The sequence below is a fragment of the Pan paniscus genome, chromosome 18 (genome assembly GCF_029289425.2).
Source record: "Pan paniscus chromosome 18, NHGRI_mPanPan1-v2.0_pri, whole genome shotgun sequence".
Lineage (NCBI taxonomy): Eukaryota > Metazoa > Chordata > Mammalia > Primates > Hominidae > Pan > Pan paniscus.
This window is the reverse complement of record NC_073267.2, coordinates 66,629,714-66,649,111: the sequence shown is the minus strand read 5'-3', so window position 1 is coordinate 66,649,111 and position 19,398 is coordinate 66,629,714. Positions and strand designations below refer to the sequence as shown.

At 41.2% G+C, this 19,398-nt stretch overlaps 1 protein-coding gene across 5 annotated transcripts in view; it reads left to right on the top strand.

Moving 5' to 3' along the window:
* Nucleotides 1-19,398, top strand: part of PSME3IP1 (proteasome activator subunit 3 interacting protein 1) — a 33,398-nt gene that overhangs the window by 9,185 nt on the left and 4,815 nt on the right. For 4 of the 5 annotated variants that reach the window (XM_055099532.2, XM_063597605.1, XM_063597604.1 and 1 more), the window contains exons 2-6: nucleotides 3,113-3,254; nucleotides 4,108-4,206; nucleotides 4,610-4,732; nucleotides 9,734-9,866; nucleotides 12,899-12,963. In XM_055099532.2, coding sequence (XP_054955507.1) covers nucleotides 3,113-3,254; nucleotides 4,108-4,206; nucleotides 4,610-4,732; nucleotides 9,734-9,866; nucleotides 12,899-12,963 — 562 coding nt within the window. Of the gene's footprint in view, nucleotides 1-2,689; nucleotides 2,808-3,112; nucleotides 3,255-4,107; nucleotides 4,207-4,609; nucleotides 4,733-9,733; nucleotides 9,867-12,898; nucleotides 12,964-19,398 lie in introns of all 5 variants that reach the window. The other variant, XM_063597606.1, reaches the window with a different exon arrangement.

The following is a 19,398-nucleotide window of genomic DNA, read 5'->3' as shown; positions in this document are numbered from 1 at the left end:
GAGGCAGGAGAATCGCTTGAATCTGGGAAGCGGAGGTTGCAGTGAGCCAAGATCGTGCCACTGCACTCCGGCCTGGGCAGCAGAGCGAGACTCTGTCTTAAAAAAAAAAAAAAATTATATATATATAACAAGAATGAAGAGAGACATTTACTGGGACACCAATGGCATTGCCGTATCCTAGTATTTATTTCCCAGGTTTAAATCATATCTAATCTGATAAATTCATTTCCTTCAGACATGATTATTTTTCTCCATCTTATAAAATTAAAGTAACTAGGAATGTTTGGCCCAGAAAAGCAACAAATTAGGAGGAACATGGGAATTGTCTTCAAACAACTGAAGTATGGTCATGTTAGAAAAGATTTGATTCTTTTTGTATAGTCCCAGTGGATTGAACCTATGTATTGAATTTATAGTAAAACAGATTTCAGTTCAGTTTAAGGAAGAACTATCCTAACAGTCAAATCTGCTTAGAGAGGGAGTTGGCTGCCTAGGAAGGGAATGCAGTGGTCCCTCTTGAAGTTTTAATATATGAGTTGGATGACCTTCTCCTGGGTGTGTATGGTAAATTCAGATGTCGAGTGGATTATCATATTAGGTGGGCTATAAGGACTATCCCACCCTGAATTATTTACTAGGAAAAATGGGTGATGGAAAGAAACCAGATGATTAATACAGGATGAGAAAGGAGACACGGTTAATAGGGGATAAGAAAGGGGGAAATTGAGGGTTCGGAATGTCTCTCCCAACCATTAGAGCCCTAGAAAGTTCACGTTTTCTCTGCCAGAGACATTTAAGAAATTGTTGGCTCTGGTTTCATAAGAGGTTGTTCTGTAGAACTTGAGGAATTTTTGGCATTTTCACAGAGACTGAACAGTTCTGCTTCAGTAATGAGCCTCTGGCTGGAGTCATTGAGTGCTGCTAAATCAGAAGTGTCCAGGTTGTAGGCTTTAGGTGGGAGCAACAGCGTCTGTCAGTTGATTTCATTTCTTTCTAGTAATTTTCACAATTCGCTCTTATTGTTATATTAAACTAAACCTCAGCAACAGTAGTATTCAGGCTGAGACTATTCTCTTGTTCTGAACGTTTGGGTTTGTTTTTTCAGCTTCCATTTCTAGCTTTACTAAATAAAAATGTTGCATGAATATTCTCAGCACTGGAATTTGAAGTAGGAAGAAAGCTGAAGTCGACATGGCTTTGTTTTCAACTAAGATTTAGTGTTTTCTGGGGAGGAGTATGATAAAGTTGGTAAGAGTATGCATTTTTGATATCAGGCCTGGATTTGGTTCTCAGCTCTACCATTCACCACCTGTGTCACCTTAGACAAATAATCTAACTCCTCTGGACCTCAACTTCATCTGTAAACAGATAATATTTCTCATAGGGTCAATGATCATGTAAATTAGATAATATCCATAAAAGGTATATAATACATGGTAAGAGCTCATTAACTGTTAGCTACTTTATTTTTGTGGTAGCGTGGAAACTTACTGTTTTTGTTGTTAGTGGTCATCTTGGAATGGACATTGGATTGAATATGTGCCTCCTTGTTAGCACATAGTGCTGTGAATAACATGTCTGGGTAGGGGTTAATTCCACAGTTACTCAAAAGGAAAGAAACCAATAAAGAAAAACAGAGGTTTAGTTTAAAAGGAGTAATATGGCCAGGTGCGGTGGCTCACCCCTGTAATCCCAGCATTTTGGGAGGCCTAGGCGGGCAGATCACGAGTTCAGGAGTTCGAGACAAGCCTGGCCAACATAGTGAAACCCCATCTCTACTAAAAATTCAAAAATTAGCTGGGCGTGTTGGCACACGCCTGTAGTCCCAGCTAGTCAGGAGGCGGAGGCAGGAGAATCGCTTGAACCTGGGAGGCGGAGGTTGCAGTGAGCTGAGATTGCACCACTGGACTCCAGCTTGGGTGACAGAACGAGACTTCATCTCAAAAAAAAAAAAAAGGAGTAATAAGTAATATACACTCTGCTATCTTTATTTCCTTCTCTCCTCTTTGAAGAAAAGCTCAGGTAGAAATAACAGATTCGGTAATCTTCTGTGTCAAAATATGCATAAAATGGTTGAGGTGATTGTGGGAGTGAGAAAAGAGAAGGATTGAAGTTCAAATCTTAAATGGCACAGACAAGGGGTTTACAGGGAGGAAGGTCAGAAGAGATATAAATGAAGAGTCAGATTAGTATTCAGGAAAGTACGTGGAACTGAAGTTGGGAGATCTGTTCTTCCAGTCTCACTTTCTCCATTCATGATTTGTGCACCTTCCCTGCTATACAGACTGGACTTGATCACTAAGTCTTCAATAGCTGAGATTCTCCATCTTAATCTACTTGGAGGCAAGAGCAGGTGAATCAAGATAGTGTAATGTCTCAGAAACAGGAATTTCAAGAAGAAACAATGTCAGATGTTACAGAAATAAAGGAGGATGAGAGCTGGGAAAAGGATGGGATGCTCAGGAGGCCAATTTATCTAGATTAGAGGGACAGAGAAATAGCTGCAATATGAGATTTACTATGGAACACCAGGTAATAAGAATTATCCCAGGTCCTCTTGCCAACTATGTAGATAACATCGATGTTAATAAAAATTCTCTGATATGTCAGGAAAAATGTATTCATGTGCTTTCATCAATGGCCTATAAATTAAACTATTTGAGAATTTTTTTTTTTTTTTTTGAGACAGAATCTTTCCCTGTCACTCAAGCTGGGGTGCAGCGGTGTGATCTTGGCTCACTGCAACCTCCGCCTCCCAGGTTCAAGCGATTCTCCTGCCTCAGCCTCCTGAGTAGCTGGGATTATAGGTGCGTGCCACCATGCCTGGCTAATTTTTGTATTTTTAGTAGAGACGGGGTTTCACCATGTTAGTCAGGATGGTCTTGAACTCCTGACCTCGTGATCTATGCGCCTCGGCCTCCCAAAGTGCCAGGATTACAGGCATGAGCCACCGCACCCGGCCGAGAATTTTTTCAATTCAAAGTTGGAAGATAATTTTTAGTTTGTTGCTGGGTGAGATGGAGCTAAATCTCCTTGTTTCTCTTTAGAATTTTAATTGCAGTTCTCACTTGAAATGATTTTTTTTGTTTTTGTTTTTGTTTTTGTTTTGTAGATTGGTTGTTTCATTATGGATGGAGGGGATGATGGTAACCTTGTTATCAAAAAGAGGTTTGTGTCTGAGGCAGAACTAGATGAACGGCGCAAAAGGAGGCAAGAAGAATGGGAGAAAGTTCGAAAACCTGAAGATCCAGAAGGTATACTGTGACAGTCAGTATAATGGTCTTTAATCCACACAGCAACCCTGCAGAGTAGGTATTAATTGTCCTCACTTGGTTTTATTTATTTATTTTTTTGAGACGGAGTCTCACTCTGTTGCCCAGGCTGGAGTGCAGTGGCGCGATCTTGGCTCACTGCAACCTCTGCCTCCCAGGCTCAGGAGATTCTCCTGCCTTAGCCTTCCGAGTAGTTGGGATTACAGGCACCAGCCATCACGCCTGGCTAATTTTTGTATTTTTGGTAGAGATGGAGTTTCATCTGTTGGCCAGGCTGGTTCCAAACTCCTGAGCTCAAGCCATCCTCCTGCCTCGGCCTCCCAAAGTGCTGGGATTACAGGTGTGAGCCACCATGCCTGGCCAATTGTCCTTACTTTAGAGTTGAGGAACTGAGACTCAGGGGCGAAGTCACCTATATAAGGTCCTGCACAGCTGGGAGCAGAGCCAGCATACTCACATCCTGCTCCTTTTCTGCCTACCACACTTCCTTCCAAGAGATTCTGCTCCTCTCCTCCATCTATACAGGTGGATCCATGGTCTGAACAACTGAGAACACTGCTGCTGTGGAGGGTTTGGGCTGGCCCCTCAATCAGTTAACTGTCTCAGGCCATGGGCGCTATTGACATTGATAGTTGGCTTTGAGAACTGGTGGCCCCTCTCTGAGGTCCAAAGGGAAACTGGACTTTGTACTATTTTTGTGTTATCCACACCCTCAGATCATGCAGAGACTTGACTTTGTCTTTAAAACCTTTTGTGATTCCAAAATAATATGAAAACAATCTGAAGTATATATCTCCTCCCCGTCCACCTCTCTCCCCTCTCCTTTTCCTTTCAGAATGTCCAGAGGAGGTTTATGACCCTCGATCTCTATATGAAAGGCTACAGGAACAGAAGGACAGGAAGCAGCAGGAGTACGAGGAACAGTTCAAATTCAGTAAGCTTCAGAAAACAGAGAATTCAAGGGGCTCTGTGGGGTATTTTTGACGCACTTTTGCCTTGTGCAGCACTTTTCCTAACTAGCCGTGGAATTGTCTTGATTTTCGAGTCTCCGGATGCTTATTTGGTGGAAAAGAGACAGCCTTCAGCCTTCTAGACCACATTGAATATTTTTGTTTAGAGCTCAAAACACCCATTTTAATTCTATGGTAATATTTAGTAATGGGAAAAAATGCCTTGTTTTTTTTTATGCCCTGTTATCTATTCAAACGCCATGGTATTTACCAGTTCTTTTTTTTTTAATCCCCTGAAGAATCTGCTGCTTATTTAAAAAGGAGAAAGGAAAAATCTTATTTTTCCCTTTAGCCTGCTAAGTGTTCCTTGTTTAATTATTTCCTCAGAAAACATGGTAAGAGGCTTAGATGAAGATGAGACCAACTTCCTTGATGAGGTTTCTCGACAGCAGGAACTAATAGAAAAGCAACGAAGAGAAGAAGAACTGAAAGAACTGAAGGAATACAGAATATCCTTTGTACTTGGAGGAAAACCTGTAAGGTGTCCATTTTCTCATCAGCATCTATGGATGTTGTCTCCTCATCAACAGAAAGAGGGTTTTCTACCTGGTGATCTCTCAAGTCCTTTTGAACACTGATATTCCTGTGATTCTGAAAAGCTGGTAGTGGTTTGTGGAGTTTGTGTTGTGTGCAAGAGTGTTATAGTCAAAAGTCCACATCCTTCTTAGGGTTAACTCAAGGCATCAATCCTACTAGTACTGGGATTAGATTCTGACACAGGTGGGCAGTGCAGTCAGCTTCATCCAGGGGAGAAATTGGGCTCTGAGTTTTAAAAGAACATGTTTAGCAACTTTCCTATATTCTTAGTAAGATGTTCTCTAGTGGTATAGCATGCCCTGTCCTGATAGAAGGGCTGAGAAAGCAGCAAAGATGACTTTGCTCTGGATCAATGTTGCCTTTTGGTCATCCACTTGAATGTCTTCATAGACATCCCAAATGAAACTTGGCTGAATCAAAATTCTCAATACTGTGCCACATCACCCCCACTCTCATCACACTGCCCTTCCCCAAAGTCTCTTCTTTTTCTGGTTCTCCCAGTCCCAGTAACTGGTAGTCCTATGCCTCCAGGTGCCTGGGCCAAGAACTATTTCCAAAACGTACTCCAAATCTCTTGAATTGTTGGTATCTACTGCTACTGTAGTAGTAGTAGACTTTCTTCTCGACTCCTGTGACCATCTAATTGGTTTGTTTCTGCTCTCATCCTCAATAATCTATTCCTTAGACAAGAAAGGGAACTTTAAAAACCATACATGGCATCATGTCACTTTTCTATTTGAAACACTCTAGTGGGTTCCCCTTACATTTAGACTAAAGTCTTACTCTGTATCAGGCCGTAGAAGGTTCTACATTATTTAAGCCAACCCGCCTCCTTCTTGCATCTTGAAGCCACTCTTTCTCATGTTGACTGTACTGCAGCCTGCTGGCCTTCTTTATGTTCTCTTTCACCATGCTTTCTGAGTCAATCTCAGGGCCTCAGACTTGCTGTTTCCTCAGCCCAAAATGTTCTGCCCTCAGATTTTGCAAGACACATTTCACAGCTCAGCCCTCTGCTCAGCTCTCCCTTTTAGAGACCTTCCCTAAGCACCCCACCTAAAATTGCTGTCGGTAATATCAATTTTTTTTTTTGAGATGGAGTTTCTCTCTTGTTGCCCAGGCTGGACTGCAGTGGCACGATCTCGTCTCACTGCAACCTTCGCCTCCTGGGTTCAAGCGATTCTCCTGTCTCAGCCTCCCAGGTAGCTGGGGTTACAGGTGCATGCCACCACGCCCAGCTAATTCTTGTATTTTTAGTAGAGACGCGGTTTCATCATATTGGTCAGGCTGGTCTCGAACTCGTTACCTCAGGTGATCCGCCCACTCCAGCATCCCAAAGTGCAGGGATTACAGGCGTAAGCCACCGCACCCAGCAAGTAATATCATTTTTTATAGATTTGTCACTATCTGAAAGTTGTCTTTATTTATTTGCCTACTGGTTTATCTCTTTCCTGCTAGAATGTAAAGTAAATGAGCTCCATAAGAAAAAAGACTATCTGACTTGGTCACTTCTGATTTCCCCAGTGCCTGGCATATAGTAGATTCTCAGTAAATATGTGAATAAATTAATAAATGATTCATAGGAGATATTAATAGGACCATTTATCTTCATGTGAGGAAGCTTATTTGGATATTTCAAGCTTATATGTTGAGTAACATCACTGGTGTAATCCAACAGGCTTCACGTCTAAGATGGACGACATTACTGTGTATATGTACTAGTTGGTATTTTCTTGCAGAGAATGTGCAGCACATTCCATTTTAAGAGTTACGTGGGAGGCCTGGACACAGTGGCTCACGCCTTTGATTCCAGCACTTTGGGAGGCTGAGGCAGGAGGATCGCTTGAGGTCAGGAGTTTGAGACCAGCCTGGCCAAAATGGTGAAACCCCGTCTCTGCTAAAAATACAAAAATTAGCCGGGCATGGTGGCTTGTGCCTGTAGTCCCAACTACTCAGGAGGCTGAGGCAGGAGAATCGCTTGAACCTGGAAGGTGGAGATTGCAGTGCGCCGAGGTCATGCCACTGTACTCCAGGCTGGGGACAGAGCAAGACTTTATCTTAAAAAAAAAAAAAAAAAGCGTTATATGGGAGAAGACATGGACAGATTCCCTGATTCCCTGGGAATTGATTTACATCAGAACTGGTAGGAAAAGACCTGGCTTCCAGTCCCAGTTCTGTTACTGGCATTCAGGTGCAACATGGAGATAGAAGCTCATGGGAAGTTATACCTCAATCTCAACTGTAGGATTGAGGCTGATTATTCTGAACTCCCCCTTCCCTGACCCTGATGACCCCAAAATAATATGTGTTCGTTTGTAGAGATAGGCAGATACCCATATTGTGTTGTTTCAGACACCAAGCTTTTTCCTCTAAGGAAATACATTCATTACACTTCTCACTTGAATGATATTTTGTTTTATGTTGGTAGACTAGCAAATAAGACATATAGTGTCCCCCAAAGCAGCATCTGGGGAGAAGTGCTGTTGAGTGTGAGATGCCCTTTGGTTTTCAATTAAAAGGAAAGAATGAACAGGGCAGCAGTGAGACAAAAGAAACCTTTGTGTCCTGGTAACATTGCAGTACAATGAGGCTCCAGGGATAAGGGCTTTAACTGGAAACTTGGAAAGTTCTGTCTAGAAAAACTGAAGAAAAGCAGGCCTTCCAAGTCACTGACATCTAATACACTAATCCCAAGCATGCAAGTAGCCAGAGACATGTTGAGATAGGAATTGAAGGATTAGACATTTGTTTATTGAAGCTCTAAGTTAGGAACTGTTTCTTGGCTTTGCTTGATTACTATATGATATGTTGTATAATAGGATACTTCTGAATACAAATAAGCTGTGGTTTAAACCATGTAAATAACAGAACTCTTGTTTCGTCTCAGGTTAAACCAGTATTTAGCAGTATTGTGTATGTTAAAAAACGGTGCAATTTTAAGAGAATGCTGATCTAATGAATTTCTTGAGATTTTTGAGGTGCGTTTGTGTTTTTAAAGCATTTTGGGAGAAGAAGGGCTTAAGAAGGAAAAATTGCTTGTACTTTGCGGATCAAAAATAAGATTATTAACACCCCCTACCCCTAAAAGGTTAGGACTTTTCTTCATTTCAAAAGAATAAAAAGTTAAATGTTGGGTTTTGTCTATGTCGTGGTATAAATAATGTATAAATATATACATGCTTTTGTTGTGTTTTTTTTCCATTTTTTTTTTAATATTTAATATTGAGAGTTTTGAGAACTTCTGTCTCCTAATGATGGAGTTGCAGATAAAAAATCACAACATGCTAATTTTTTTTTGGCATTCTCTCCTAGAAAGATGAAATCTTTTTTTTTTTTTTTTTGAGACAGAGTTTCGCTCTTGTTACCCAGGCTGGAGTGCGGTGGCACGATCTCAGCTCACCACAATCTCTGCCTCCCGGGTTCAAGCGATTCTCCTGGCTCAGCCTCCCGAGTAGCTGGGATTACAGGAATGTGCCACCACACCCAGCTAATTTTTTGTCTTTTTAGTAGAGACAGGGTTTCTCCATGCTGGTCAGGCTGGTCTTGAACTCCCGACCTCAGTTGATCTGCCCACCTCGGCCTCCCAAAGTGCTAGGATTACAGGCATGAGCCACTGTGCCTGGCCAATCTATTTTTTTTTTAAATAAAAATGAGTATTAACATTATCTATTTCCATGATGACCCTAAAAACATTAAATTCATTAAACTCATAATAGTACTAAGCATTATATCTAATTTCCATTGCATACTGCAAATATTTAAGGTAACTTGTGCCCATAAGAACAGAGTTAGTTGCCTGGAGAGTGATTAGAATTAGAATCTTAGGATTTCTGGAAAATCTTAGGATTTTCTCCATTGTTCAAAGACGCGTAGACAAATAACCTTAACCATACATCCTCTACTTCCACCCACCTTTTTGGGCTGATAATTCATGCTTCTTAGATTTCCTGGGCACTAGATGTCACTATTGTTCCAGGCACTAGTGCATCTTAAATAAGGACTTGCACTGTGTCAGAATACTTATCTGTTGTCTAAGACGTTTCAAGAGACAGCATAAAACGGAGGGAGAAGTGGAGGGAGAGGAGGGAGGGCTGGTGGAGGGAACAAGTGAAAGTGACCTCCCCGACAAAAATATGGGGCCTTTCTTCACTTCAAAAGAGTAAAAAGTTGAGAGCCAGAGATTGGCATCAAGAACGAAAAACTGATGTTACAAGCGAACTGGTCATGCTTTTAAAAATAGCTTTTCAGTTCTTGTATATATGCACAGGATTTCTCATTAAAATCACCTTTGATTGTTTCTTGGCCTTTTGGCTAAGATCAAGTGTAAAATCACCTTCAGAGAGTGTTTAAAACAAACTTCCAGGCCTGTAGAGGTCTCATTCAGTAGGTTTGGGGCAGGGAGGGACTTGACATGTTTAATGAGCCTTGGGGTGATTCTGACGTTTCCTTGCACCAGTGGAGCAGGAGTTAGTCTTCGTGATGTCTAAGATTAATTGCCACTGATAGAACAACATTCTGCAAAATTTGATTTAACCCTTGAAGGGGGAAGCATGTTTTCAGGGAAGCCACATTTTTTTTTTCTGTTTTCTTTATATTCCTTAAGATCTGTTTTCCTCATCAAGCATGATATTGGCCACGTCCTTGGTAATAGTGGGTTTTGTGGCTATGCTCAGATTTTCATTGAGAATCAGAGGAAAAGGTTGCTTATCTGTATTATTTTGGGCTTTATATGCTGTCTTCCTCCATGGTCTCTTTCATTTATCTTTGAATTGGCTGGATTTGACTGGCAGAATAAAGAAGGGTGGGGCATTTATTTAAATAAGTAGGCCAGACATTACATGGCACAGCCGAAGGGCTAGTGGGTTATATTTGTTGTCTTCCCTTTTGCTTAGTTTGACCCTTAACTGGTAACTCACAATAACCTCAAGAAGGTTGGAATTTCTCAAGAGAACAAGAAGGAGGTGGAAAAGAAACTGACTGTGAAGCCTATAGAAACCAAGAACAAGTTCTCCCAGGCGAAGCTGTTGGCAGGAGCTGTGAAGCATAAGAGGTTAGTCAGCACTCACACAACTCAGATTTCTCTCTGACCGTGTACTCTGAAACACCACTTGTAATGGAAGCCAGAGCCAACGCTTGCCTCGCGTGAGTCCTGGTGAAGTTCCCTTGGTGTGCTCACCTATCTCTCCCTTTCCAGATTTGGGGCCTTCTATAGGCTTTGACCCTCGTCTCTCTGATCACTTATTCAACAAATATAAATAATAGCTACTCTTCAGTGGGGATCTGCCACACCAGGCATTGTGTTAAGTGCTTCCTGTGCATAATCTCATGTATTCTTCAACAACCGTATGAAGTACAATTATAATCCCTGTTTGTAGATGAGAAGACCAAGAGTTTGAGAGGTTGAGACCCTACTTTGTGCAAGATCATAGAGAAATAGAGAGCTAGAATTCATTATTTGGGCTTCTGTCTAGAAAAATGAGGTAGTGAGTCTTGTGAAAGGATCTGTGTAGGGTGTACTGAGAGCAAGGAGGAGGAGCATACAATGCTGCTGGGAGGGTGTTGTGTGCATCTTCATGTTGGGGAGGTTGGGGGAAACCATTGGAAAGATGCTGATTAGGTAGGACAACTAGGGCTTTGACAAGCAACAAGGGAGAGAACAGTCTAAGCAGAGGGAATAGCTGCTGCAAAGGCATCCTGTCCTGAAAGAACATGGCAGCCCTGGCAGGGTTACAGACCTGGCTGTGGCTAGGTTTGGATTGATGTGGAAGTGATAGCACTGTCTCAAGGCTATGATAAGTTCTTTGCTATGTTTGCTCCTCCCTTTCCAAATCCTGAAATGTCATCAGAGTGATTGAATCTGGTCATTTAGATTTGACCCAACAGACTGTGGGCGAAATGATAAGTTTAAGTGCAGTCTATTAGGAAAATCAATATGATATATTGGCAACCAGCCATATGTTTTGAAGGGAGTGTATTGATGCAGTCTTGTGGTTTGGCACACCACCCATCTGCTGCAGATGTTCTTAGGAACACTGCCTACATGTAAAAATGTCATGCTGGTATAGCAACAGAGGGGAGGAGTTATCCTGAGAAGGGCTCGCTACCCAAACCATGAATTATTCCTTTCAAGTTCTCACGTAAGCTTTCCTGCAAGACTAGGGACTCGCAGGATTTGGACCTGGGTCAGTTTTACTGGAATATGCCAAGGGAGGGCTCTCCAGGTGATCAATTTGTTATCCCTTGAGACTGCTCTTGGTGGTCGCAGAATGGGTGTTGTAACTGTTTCCCTTAGTTCTTAGATCACCTTTAGAAAAGGCTCTGTAGTAGCGTATTTGGTGACCTGCATATAACCCCTTTTGGGTTTTGAAACAACATCATTTAATGTTTCTTTGTGTAGTAAGGTAGTCTCCTGGGGCAGGAGTTCCTAATCTGTCCGACCCTGAGTTTATTGGAATCACCTGGGAGTTTGTTAATAATTTATATTCCTAGGCCTCGCACTAATTCTGGTTCAGTAAGTTTGAAGTGAAGTCTGGGAGTCGTAGTTTTCAAAGTTCCATGAGTGATTCTGCTGCCTGGTGAAGGTCTGGAAGCCATTGGCATGTATATGTCATGAAGCATAAGAACAAAACAAGCAGCAATTTCTTACCTTCTTCAAAGGAATATTCTTTACTGTCCTCTAGTTTATTCTTTTATTTATTGTTAGAAAAAACTGTCAGATACCTAGTTCATGAATGTGCAGCCTTTTTAGTTATGAGCATCTGAAGCTATAAATTGTCCTTAACTTTCATTGTATATGAGTTTTATATTTCCTTCTAAGTATTTTAAAATATCCATTATGATTTCTTCTTTGACTCAGGAATTATTTAGAAATGTATTTTTTAAATCTCCATATTGAGGTAACAACCATATTTCAGTGAGGGGGAAGATAAGCCTTCCCCCTCGCCACACACGTTTTAACACCTTATGATGATATATATATATATATATAAAACAGTGTCTTAGAGGCTGCAAAATATGTTTCTCTTTTGTCATTGATTTCCAACTTAATTGCATTGTGGTTTTGTATACTCTGATTCTCTTTTCTTTTTCTTTTCTTTCTTTTTCTTTTTTTTTTTTTTTTTTGAGCTGGAGTTTCACTCTTGTCGCCCAGGTTGGAGTGCAATGGCGCAATCTTGGCACACCTGTGCCTCCCGGGTTCAAGCGATTCTCCTGCCTCAGCCTCCCAAGTAGCTGGGATTACAGGCATGCACCACCTTGCCTGGCTAATTTTGTATTTTTTGTAGAGACAGGGTTTCACCATGTTGGCCAGGCTGGTGTCAAACACCTGACCTCAGGTGATCCGTCCATCTTGGCCTCCCAAAGTCCTGGGATTACAGGCGTGAGCCACCGCACCCGGGCCTCCCACATAAGTCTTAAATGGAACCTGCTGTGCACTCCCTGCAAGAAAATACCAACTAGTACATACACACAGTAATGTCCCCAGTCTTAGAGGTGACTTCAGTATGGTCTGTTGAACACCACAAACTAGACATTATTTTTTGATACAGTATTTGTTTAGATTTATATTTGTATTTGCCAGTTTATTTGTTCACCACCCCTTCCTTCTGGGGTCCCTTCCTTCTGGGATCATTTCTTTCTTCATTGAAATACATTCCTTATACATTCTTTTAGTGAAAATCTTCTGGGTGACTCTCAGAATCTCTAGCATGTCACTAAAGATGTTTTCTTCAATCTGTAATTACTAAATGTTTGTCATTTATGAACATGTCTAAATATTCTTGAAATCCATCTGTGGTTCTAACCAATTTGAGTGATAAAGACGGCCAAGAATCTGAAGTTGAAGTGATGCTTGATACAGTGCTTTATTTCCCGGATTTGTCAGGAGTTTAAATTGTCTTTATGACTGATGAGGCAATTGGAAGGAGATTAAGAATCTGAAATGAATACTTTTCATTCATTTTTATCATCCCAGCCTCTTGAGACTGCCTAAGACCCATATAAATAGTTATTGGAGCTCCTGATTCCCTAAGCTTTGATCCACAAGATTGGACATGGCTCAAGTCACCATGTGTTTTGTTACAGCTCAGAGAGTGGCAACAGTGTGAAAAGACTGAAACCGGACCCTGAGCCAGATGACAAGAATCAAGGTGGGTGGCAGCCTTCATTACTTCCTTGTACTCAGAATACACATGAACCACAGTAAAGGGCTGTAATGCATTGCTTCTGCAAATGAATGCATTTCTGTCTTCAAGCAAGCCTACCTATGCTTAATTTACCCAACTTTTTTATGCCAGGCAGGATTTTATTACCAGGCAAGAGTTTATACCAGGCAGGATTTTATACCTGCAAAAGTTATTATATTAGAAACCAGTGAAACTGATCAATGAAAATAGTACTCTCCCAGGAGTGCTTACCAGGCCCTGGTCATACCACCTCTGCTCACAAAAGGTGTTTTTCTGTTTCCCCCAAATGTCAGGTTTCTTGATTTCACCTGGTTTGCTACCAGTGGGAGGTAAATACCTGGCTTCTGCTCATTGTTGTACTGGATTGAGCCTAGAAGCTTGATACAATCTCAAGGAGTATACTTCTTTGGTTTTTACTTTTATGTGATGAAATCTGCCTCTGTATTAAGAGGCAAGAACTTGTAAGTGAAGGTGAATGTTACTGGGGCTGGATTAGGGATGAGAAATTCGAGTGTGTTTTCAGTTTTATTCTAACTCCATGTGGGATTGAGACTCTGAACTAAATTCCATCGATCAACAGGGCTTACATTAATTTCTCTCAAAAAAAGATGATGCTTTTTAATATGCATCTACTAAGCACCAGTGGTGGTGGTCTGTTGCTGTTACCCTTTTGGTCCAGAACCTACTTTTAAAAAGAAGAGTCTGGGGGAAAAAAAAAGGAGCCTGCCTTTTACCCGTATCTCTTCCATCTAGTTCTCCTTAGAGGGAAACAGAATTATACTTTTTTTTTTCTTTTTTTTGAGATGGAGTCTCACTCTGTCGCCCAGGCTGGAGTGCAGTGGCTCAATCTCAGCTCACTGCAACCTCCGCCTCCTGGGCTCAAGTAATTCTCCTGCCTCACCCTCCCGAGTATTTGGGATTACAGGCGTGCGCCACCACACCTGGCTAATTTTTGTATTTTTAGTAGAGGCAGGATTTCACCATGTCGGCCAGGCTGGTCTTGCACTCCTGACCTCAAGTGATCTGCCTGCCTCGGCCTCCCAAAGTGCTGGGATTACAGGAGTGAGCCACCAAGCCCAGCCACATTTCTTATGTAGCCATCAAGAGCTATTCTATGCATGTGCAAGCAATTGTAAATATGTATCTTTTAAATGCTTTATTATGGATAATTTAAGCAATATTCAGAAGTTGGGATAAGTATAATAAACCCCCATTACCAAGCTTCACTGATTTTTTTTTTTCTTTGTTAAGGTATCTCCTATAGGAAAGACCGTCAACAATTTTTTTTTTTTTTTTTTTTTGAGACAGGGTCTTGCTCTATCACCCAAGATAGAGTGTAGTGGGGTTATCTTGGCTCATTGCAGCCTCTGCCTTCCTGGTTTAAGCAATTTTCATGCCTCAACCACCCAGGTAGCTAGGACTACAGGCATGTGCCACCACGCCCAGCTAATTTTTGTATTTTTAGTAGAGACGGGGTTTCGCCATGTTGGCCAGGCTGGTCTGGAACTCCTAGCCTCAAGTGATCCACCTGCCTCGGCCTCCCAAAGTGCTGGGATTACAGGTGTGAGCCACCACACCCAGTCAGCAGTTTTTAACACATAGCCAATTTTATTTCATTTATATCTCTCAACTGTAATATTTTGTGACAATTCCAGACATTATATCATTTCATTCATAATTCTTAATATATGTCTCTAGCAAATACAAGTTCTTATTTTGTTTCTTTGTTTTAACAATTACAATACCATTATATTAATAATCACAGGCCAGGCGCAGTGGCTCATGCCTATAATCCCAACACTTTGGGAGGCTGAGGCAGGCAGATCACCTGAGGTTGGGAGTTTGTGACCAGCCTGACCAACATGGAGAAACCCTGTCTCTACTAAAAATACAAAATTAGTCGGGCTGCTGGCTATGCCTGTAATCCCAGCTCCTCAGGAGGCTGAGGCGGAAGAATCGTTTGAACCTGGGAGGCAGAGGTTGCGGTGAGCCGAGATTGCACCATTGCTCTCCAGCCTGGGCAACAAGAGCGAGACTCCGTCTCAAAAATAATAATAATAATAATCACAGTAATTACCAAATGTTATCGAATATTAAGTTAGTATTTTCTCCAATTGTCTCAAAAAGGTTTTTTCTTTTTAAAAATTATGATCTTGGCCGGGCGCGGTGACTCCCACCTGTAATCCCAGCACTTTGGGAGGCCGAGGCGGGTGAATCACGAGGTCAGGAGATCAAGACCATCCTGGCTAACACGGTGAAACCCCGTCTCTACTAAAAATACAAAAAATTAGCTGGGTGTGGTGGCGGATGCCTGTAGTCCCAGCTACTCGGGAGGCTGAGGCAGGAGAATGGCGTTGAACCCAGGAGGCGGAGCTTGCAGTGAGCAGAGATCGCGCCACTGCACTCCAGCCTGGGCGACAGAGGGAGACTCCGTCTCCAAAAAAAAAAAAAATTATGATCTTAGCAAGGACCAGACATTATATTTGGCTACTATGGCTTTTTTTAAAAAAAGTATTGAGGTATAATTCACATACCATAAAATTCACCCTTTAAAAGGATACGACTCAGTGGTTTATATTTTTAAAAAATCAGTTGACCATAAATGTGTGGGTTTATTTCTGGACTCTCTTCTTCCACTGAGCTATATATGTCTATCTGTATGCCATTAGCACACAGTCTTGATCACTATAGCTTTGGAGTAAGTTTTAAAATTGGGAAGTGTGAGTCTTCCAACTTGGCTCCTCTTTTTCAAGATTGTTTTGGCTATTTGGAGTCTCGAATTTCCATATGAATTTTGGGATCAGCTTGTCAGTTTCTGCAGAAAAGGCAGCTACGATTTTGATACAGGAATTGTTGGAATCTGTAGATTAATTTGGCAATATTGCCATCTTAGCAGTAGGCTAATATACCTTTTAATTTGAATTTAATCTGTAAGTTCTTCCTTTCTAAATTTATATTTTGTTTTCTTTGTATTTTATTTGTGGAGAAACTGGGTCTTTGTTCTTTAGCATTTCTCTGGCTCTAGATTTTACTGATTGCATCCCCATGCTGTTTCCTGCTACCTTGTGTTTCCTGTAAAATGGTAATTTGATCTGGAAGGTTGATCAAGTTGGTTTTTTCGGCAAGAATACATTATATACTGTTTTCATACTTTCATTGTTAGTAGTATTTTAATCTAACCTACTCTGTTCATTGCTTAATTCAGCAGTTATTGTACCTTGGGAATCATTGCATAATTGGACATAGAGCACTTCCTCGTTCCTTTTTAAGGCTGTGTAGTATTGTATATTGCATGGGTGTATCATTTATCCTACTTTTTAATTGATGAACACTTAGATTGTTTCATTCTTTCCCTGTTCTGGTGTTTCAGTAATAATCCTGCACATGCATAATTTTTCACATGCACAGATCTATCAGGTTAAATACTTTGAAGTAGACTTGATAGGTCAGAGAGGATATACATTTGTAATTTAGGTAAATATTGCCAAATTGCCCTTCAAATAAGTTATCCCAATTTATACTTCCATCAGCAATTTTGGAATTTTTCACTGACATCTTTTTAATAAATAGGAAATTTGCTTAAATAGGATAAATGTATACTGTATATGTGTATACACACACACACATAAAGCTTCATAGGAATATTTTTCTTTTAATTAATTTTTTTTTAGAGATAGGATCTCACTTTGTTGCTTAGGCTGTAGTGCAGTGACTATTCACAGGTGCAGTCATGGCACACTACAACCACAAACTCCCAGGCTCAGGTAATCCCCCACGTGAGCCTCCTGAGTAGCTGGGGTTAAATGCTCTTGGCATAGGAATCTTAAATGTATTTCTACAAGTAAGCTAGTCGCTCTTTATATGGTACTTATTTCCTGGTAGGAACTATACAAATGAATCAGTGGAAAGGAAAACTTGTGTGGATTCTTTGAACTATCTCAGGCAGACAGCTGTGTTTCAGAGCCATCTTTTTGTCATTCTAAATCCCTTCTTCCTACTCCTGCATTCTTGCAACAGAAACTAGGCAGGAAGTGTCCTCCTTTGCTAGGAATTAAGGCTCCACAAGAAGAACGCTCCCTGAAGCTTGCTCCAGCCCTGTCCTTAGCAGTGGGAGGATTTCCTCCTTGGGCCCCTATGACTCTGATAGAAATTCAGGCTTCCGCCAGCGAAGATTTTGAACTTAAGCACTGAGCAGAGCCAGTGAATGCACAAGTTGGCCCCATCTACTCCCAAGTCACGCATCTGTCTGAATACTAAGAACATTCTCTATTAGTAATTTTCTGTGTTAATTTGGTATGACAATGTGGTCCTGCAAATGCAGAAGTTGGCAGGAAACTTCACCAAATGGGTGAGATCAGAGGGCACCATTTTGTTCTCTTTGGACAGTTAACTGCTTTTGGAATGAAATTTGTCAGATTTGCAATCTCTTTTCTTTCTTGAAACCTCCTAGATAATTGGGGTATTTGGTCTCTTCACTTAAACTCTTCTGATGCCACAGTGGTCCAGATTCCTTGATTATATTTCTGTAGCTAACTTCCATTCTTCCGTTAGGCCAGTTCTCTACCCCCACAGGCACTCTGACTTTCATCCTTCTTTTCTATGTAAAATAGAACTTTAAATTCCATTCGCCCTTGAAATATGGTCATGTGCCACATAACGCCATTTTGGTCAATGATGGGTGCATATATGATGGCGGTCCCATAAGATCATAATATCGTATTTTTACTGTGCCTTTTTCTATGCTTAGCTATGTTTAGATACACAAATACTGACCATTGTATTACAGCTGCCTACAGTATTCATACAGTAACATGCTGTACAGGTTTGTAGCCGAGGAGCAATAGGCTATATACCATGTGGCCTACATGTGTAGTAGGCTATACCATCTAGGTTGTATAAGTATTCTATGATGTTCACAACCATGGAGTTGTCTAATGATGCATTTCTTAGGTCGTATTCCCATCATTAAGCAGGGGTGTCTGTACTTGATAAAATGAAATACCTCATTCAACAATTTCACATAAATTAGTTTTCTAGGTAACTGATCTATATATCCTTTTAAGGTTTTTTTTCTTTGTTGGTTTGTTTTTTTATTTTGAGACAGTCTAGCTCTGTCACCCAGGCCGGAGTGGGGTGGTGCGATCCCGGCTCACAGCAACCTTCACCTCCCAGGCTCAAGCGATTCTTCTGCCTCAGCCACCCAAGTAGCTGGGATTACAGGCGTGTGCCACCACGCCTGTCTAATTTTTGTATTTTTAGTGAGACAAGGTTTCCCTGTGTTGGCCAGGCTGGTCTCGAACCCCTGACTTCAGGTGGTCCACCCGCCCCAGTCTCCCAAAGTGTTGGGATTACAGGCGTGAGCCACCACGCCTGGCTGGTTTGTTTTTTTTAAACAACCAAATTTTTCTAACAGAATGCTGAAAGTATCATTCTATCTGGTATACATAAGTACTACAATGTATTTTTAAGTCATGAATGGTATAGTTTGATGTTATGTTCCAAATGTTAAAAGAGCATCACATTTTTATACCCCTTCCCCCCAAATTAGCCATTTGCAATGAAACTGCAAACTGTCTGACACATTTTCCTGCATTCTGATTTCTGACCCTTGTGAATGCAAGCCTGCTCTGAGCCAGGCCCTGTGCTATATGTCCTGGGGGTGGAATGGTGATAAAAGAATGCTTGCCTTCAAGGGGCTTACAGTTAGTGGAGAATACACACAAGCAACCCCTCTCATCTTCTACAGCCTTCTTAGCTTTAATACTGGGATGCTCTTGGGGTTACAGAGATAAATGGGACTATTCCTCCCTAGTTTAAGGGCTCAGGATGTTCTTTGAATTTTTGTATTTGCTTTTTTAAAAAATTGTCTACCCAAGCACAGCTGCATTTTAAAAAACTGTCTGAATTGGTAATATATGCACATAATAAAACATTTAGGCCAGGCTAGGTGGCTCATGCCTGTAATCCCAGCCCTCTGGGAGGCTGAGGCGGGAACATCACTTGAACCCAGGAGTTTAACCTGGGCAGCATAGTGAGCCTTATGTTCTTAAAAAAAAAAAAAGAAAAAGAAAAAAAAGAAAAGGAAAAATTCAAAAGGGACAAAAGAATGTGGAGTAAAAAGTAAGTCTCCCCCATTTTCCAGCCACTCATTTCCTTTCCCCTGAGCAGCCTCTGCTACCAGTTTTTATTTATTGTTCTCAGACACTGACATGCATCTACATGGGCATGGCCACTTTGCCCCAGATTGTAACTTTCACACACTGTCCTGCTCCTTGCCTTTTTCATTTAGCACAATATCTTGGGGATCATTCAATAACAGTACACACAGAGATGCTTTCTTCTTCTTCTTCTTCTTTTTTTTGGAGATAGGTTCTCGCTCTGTCACCCAGTTTGGAGTTC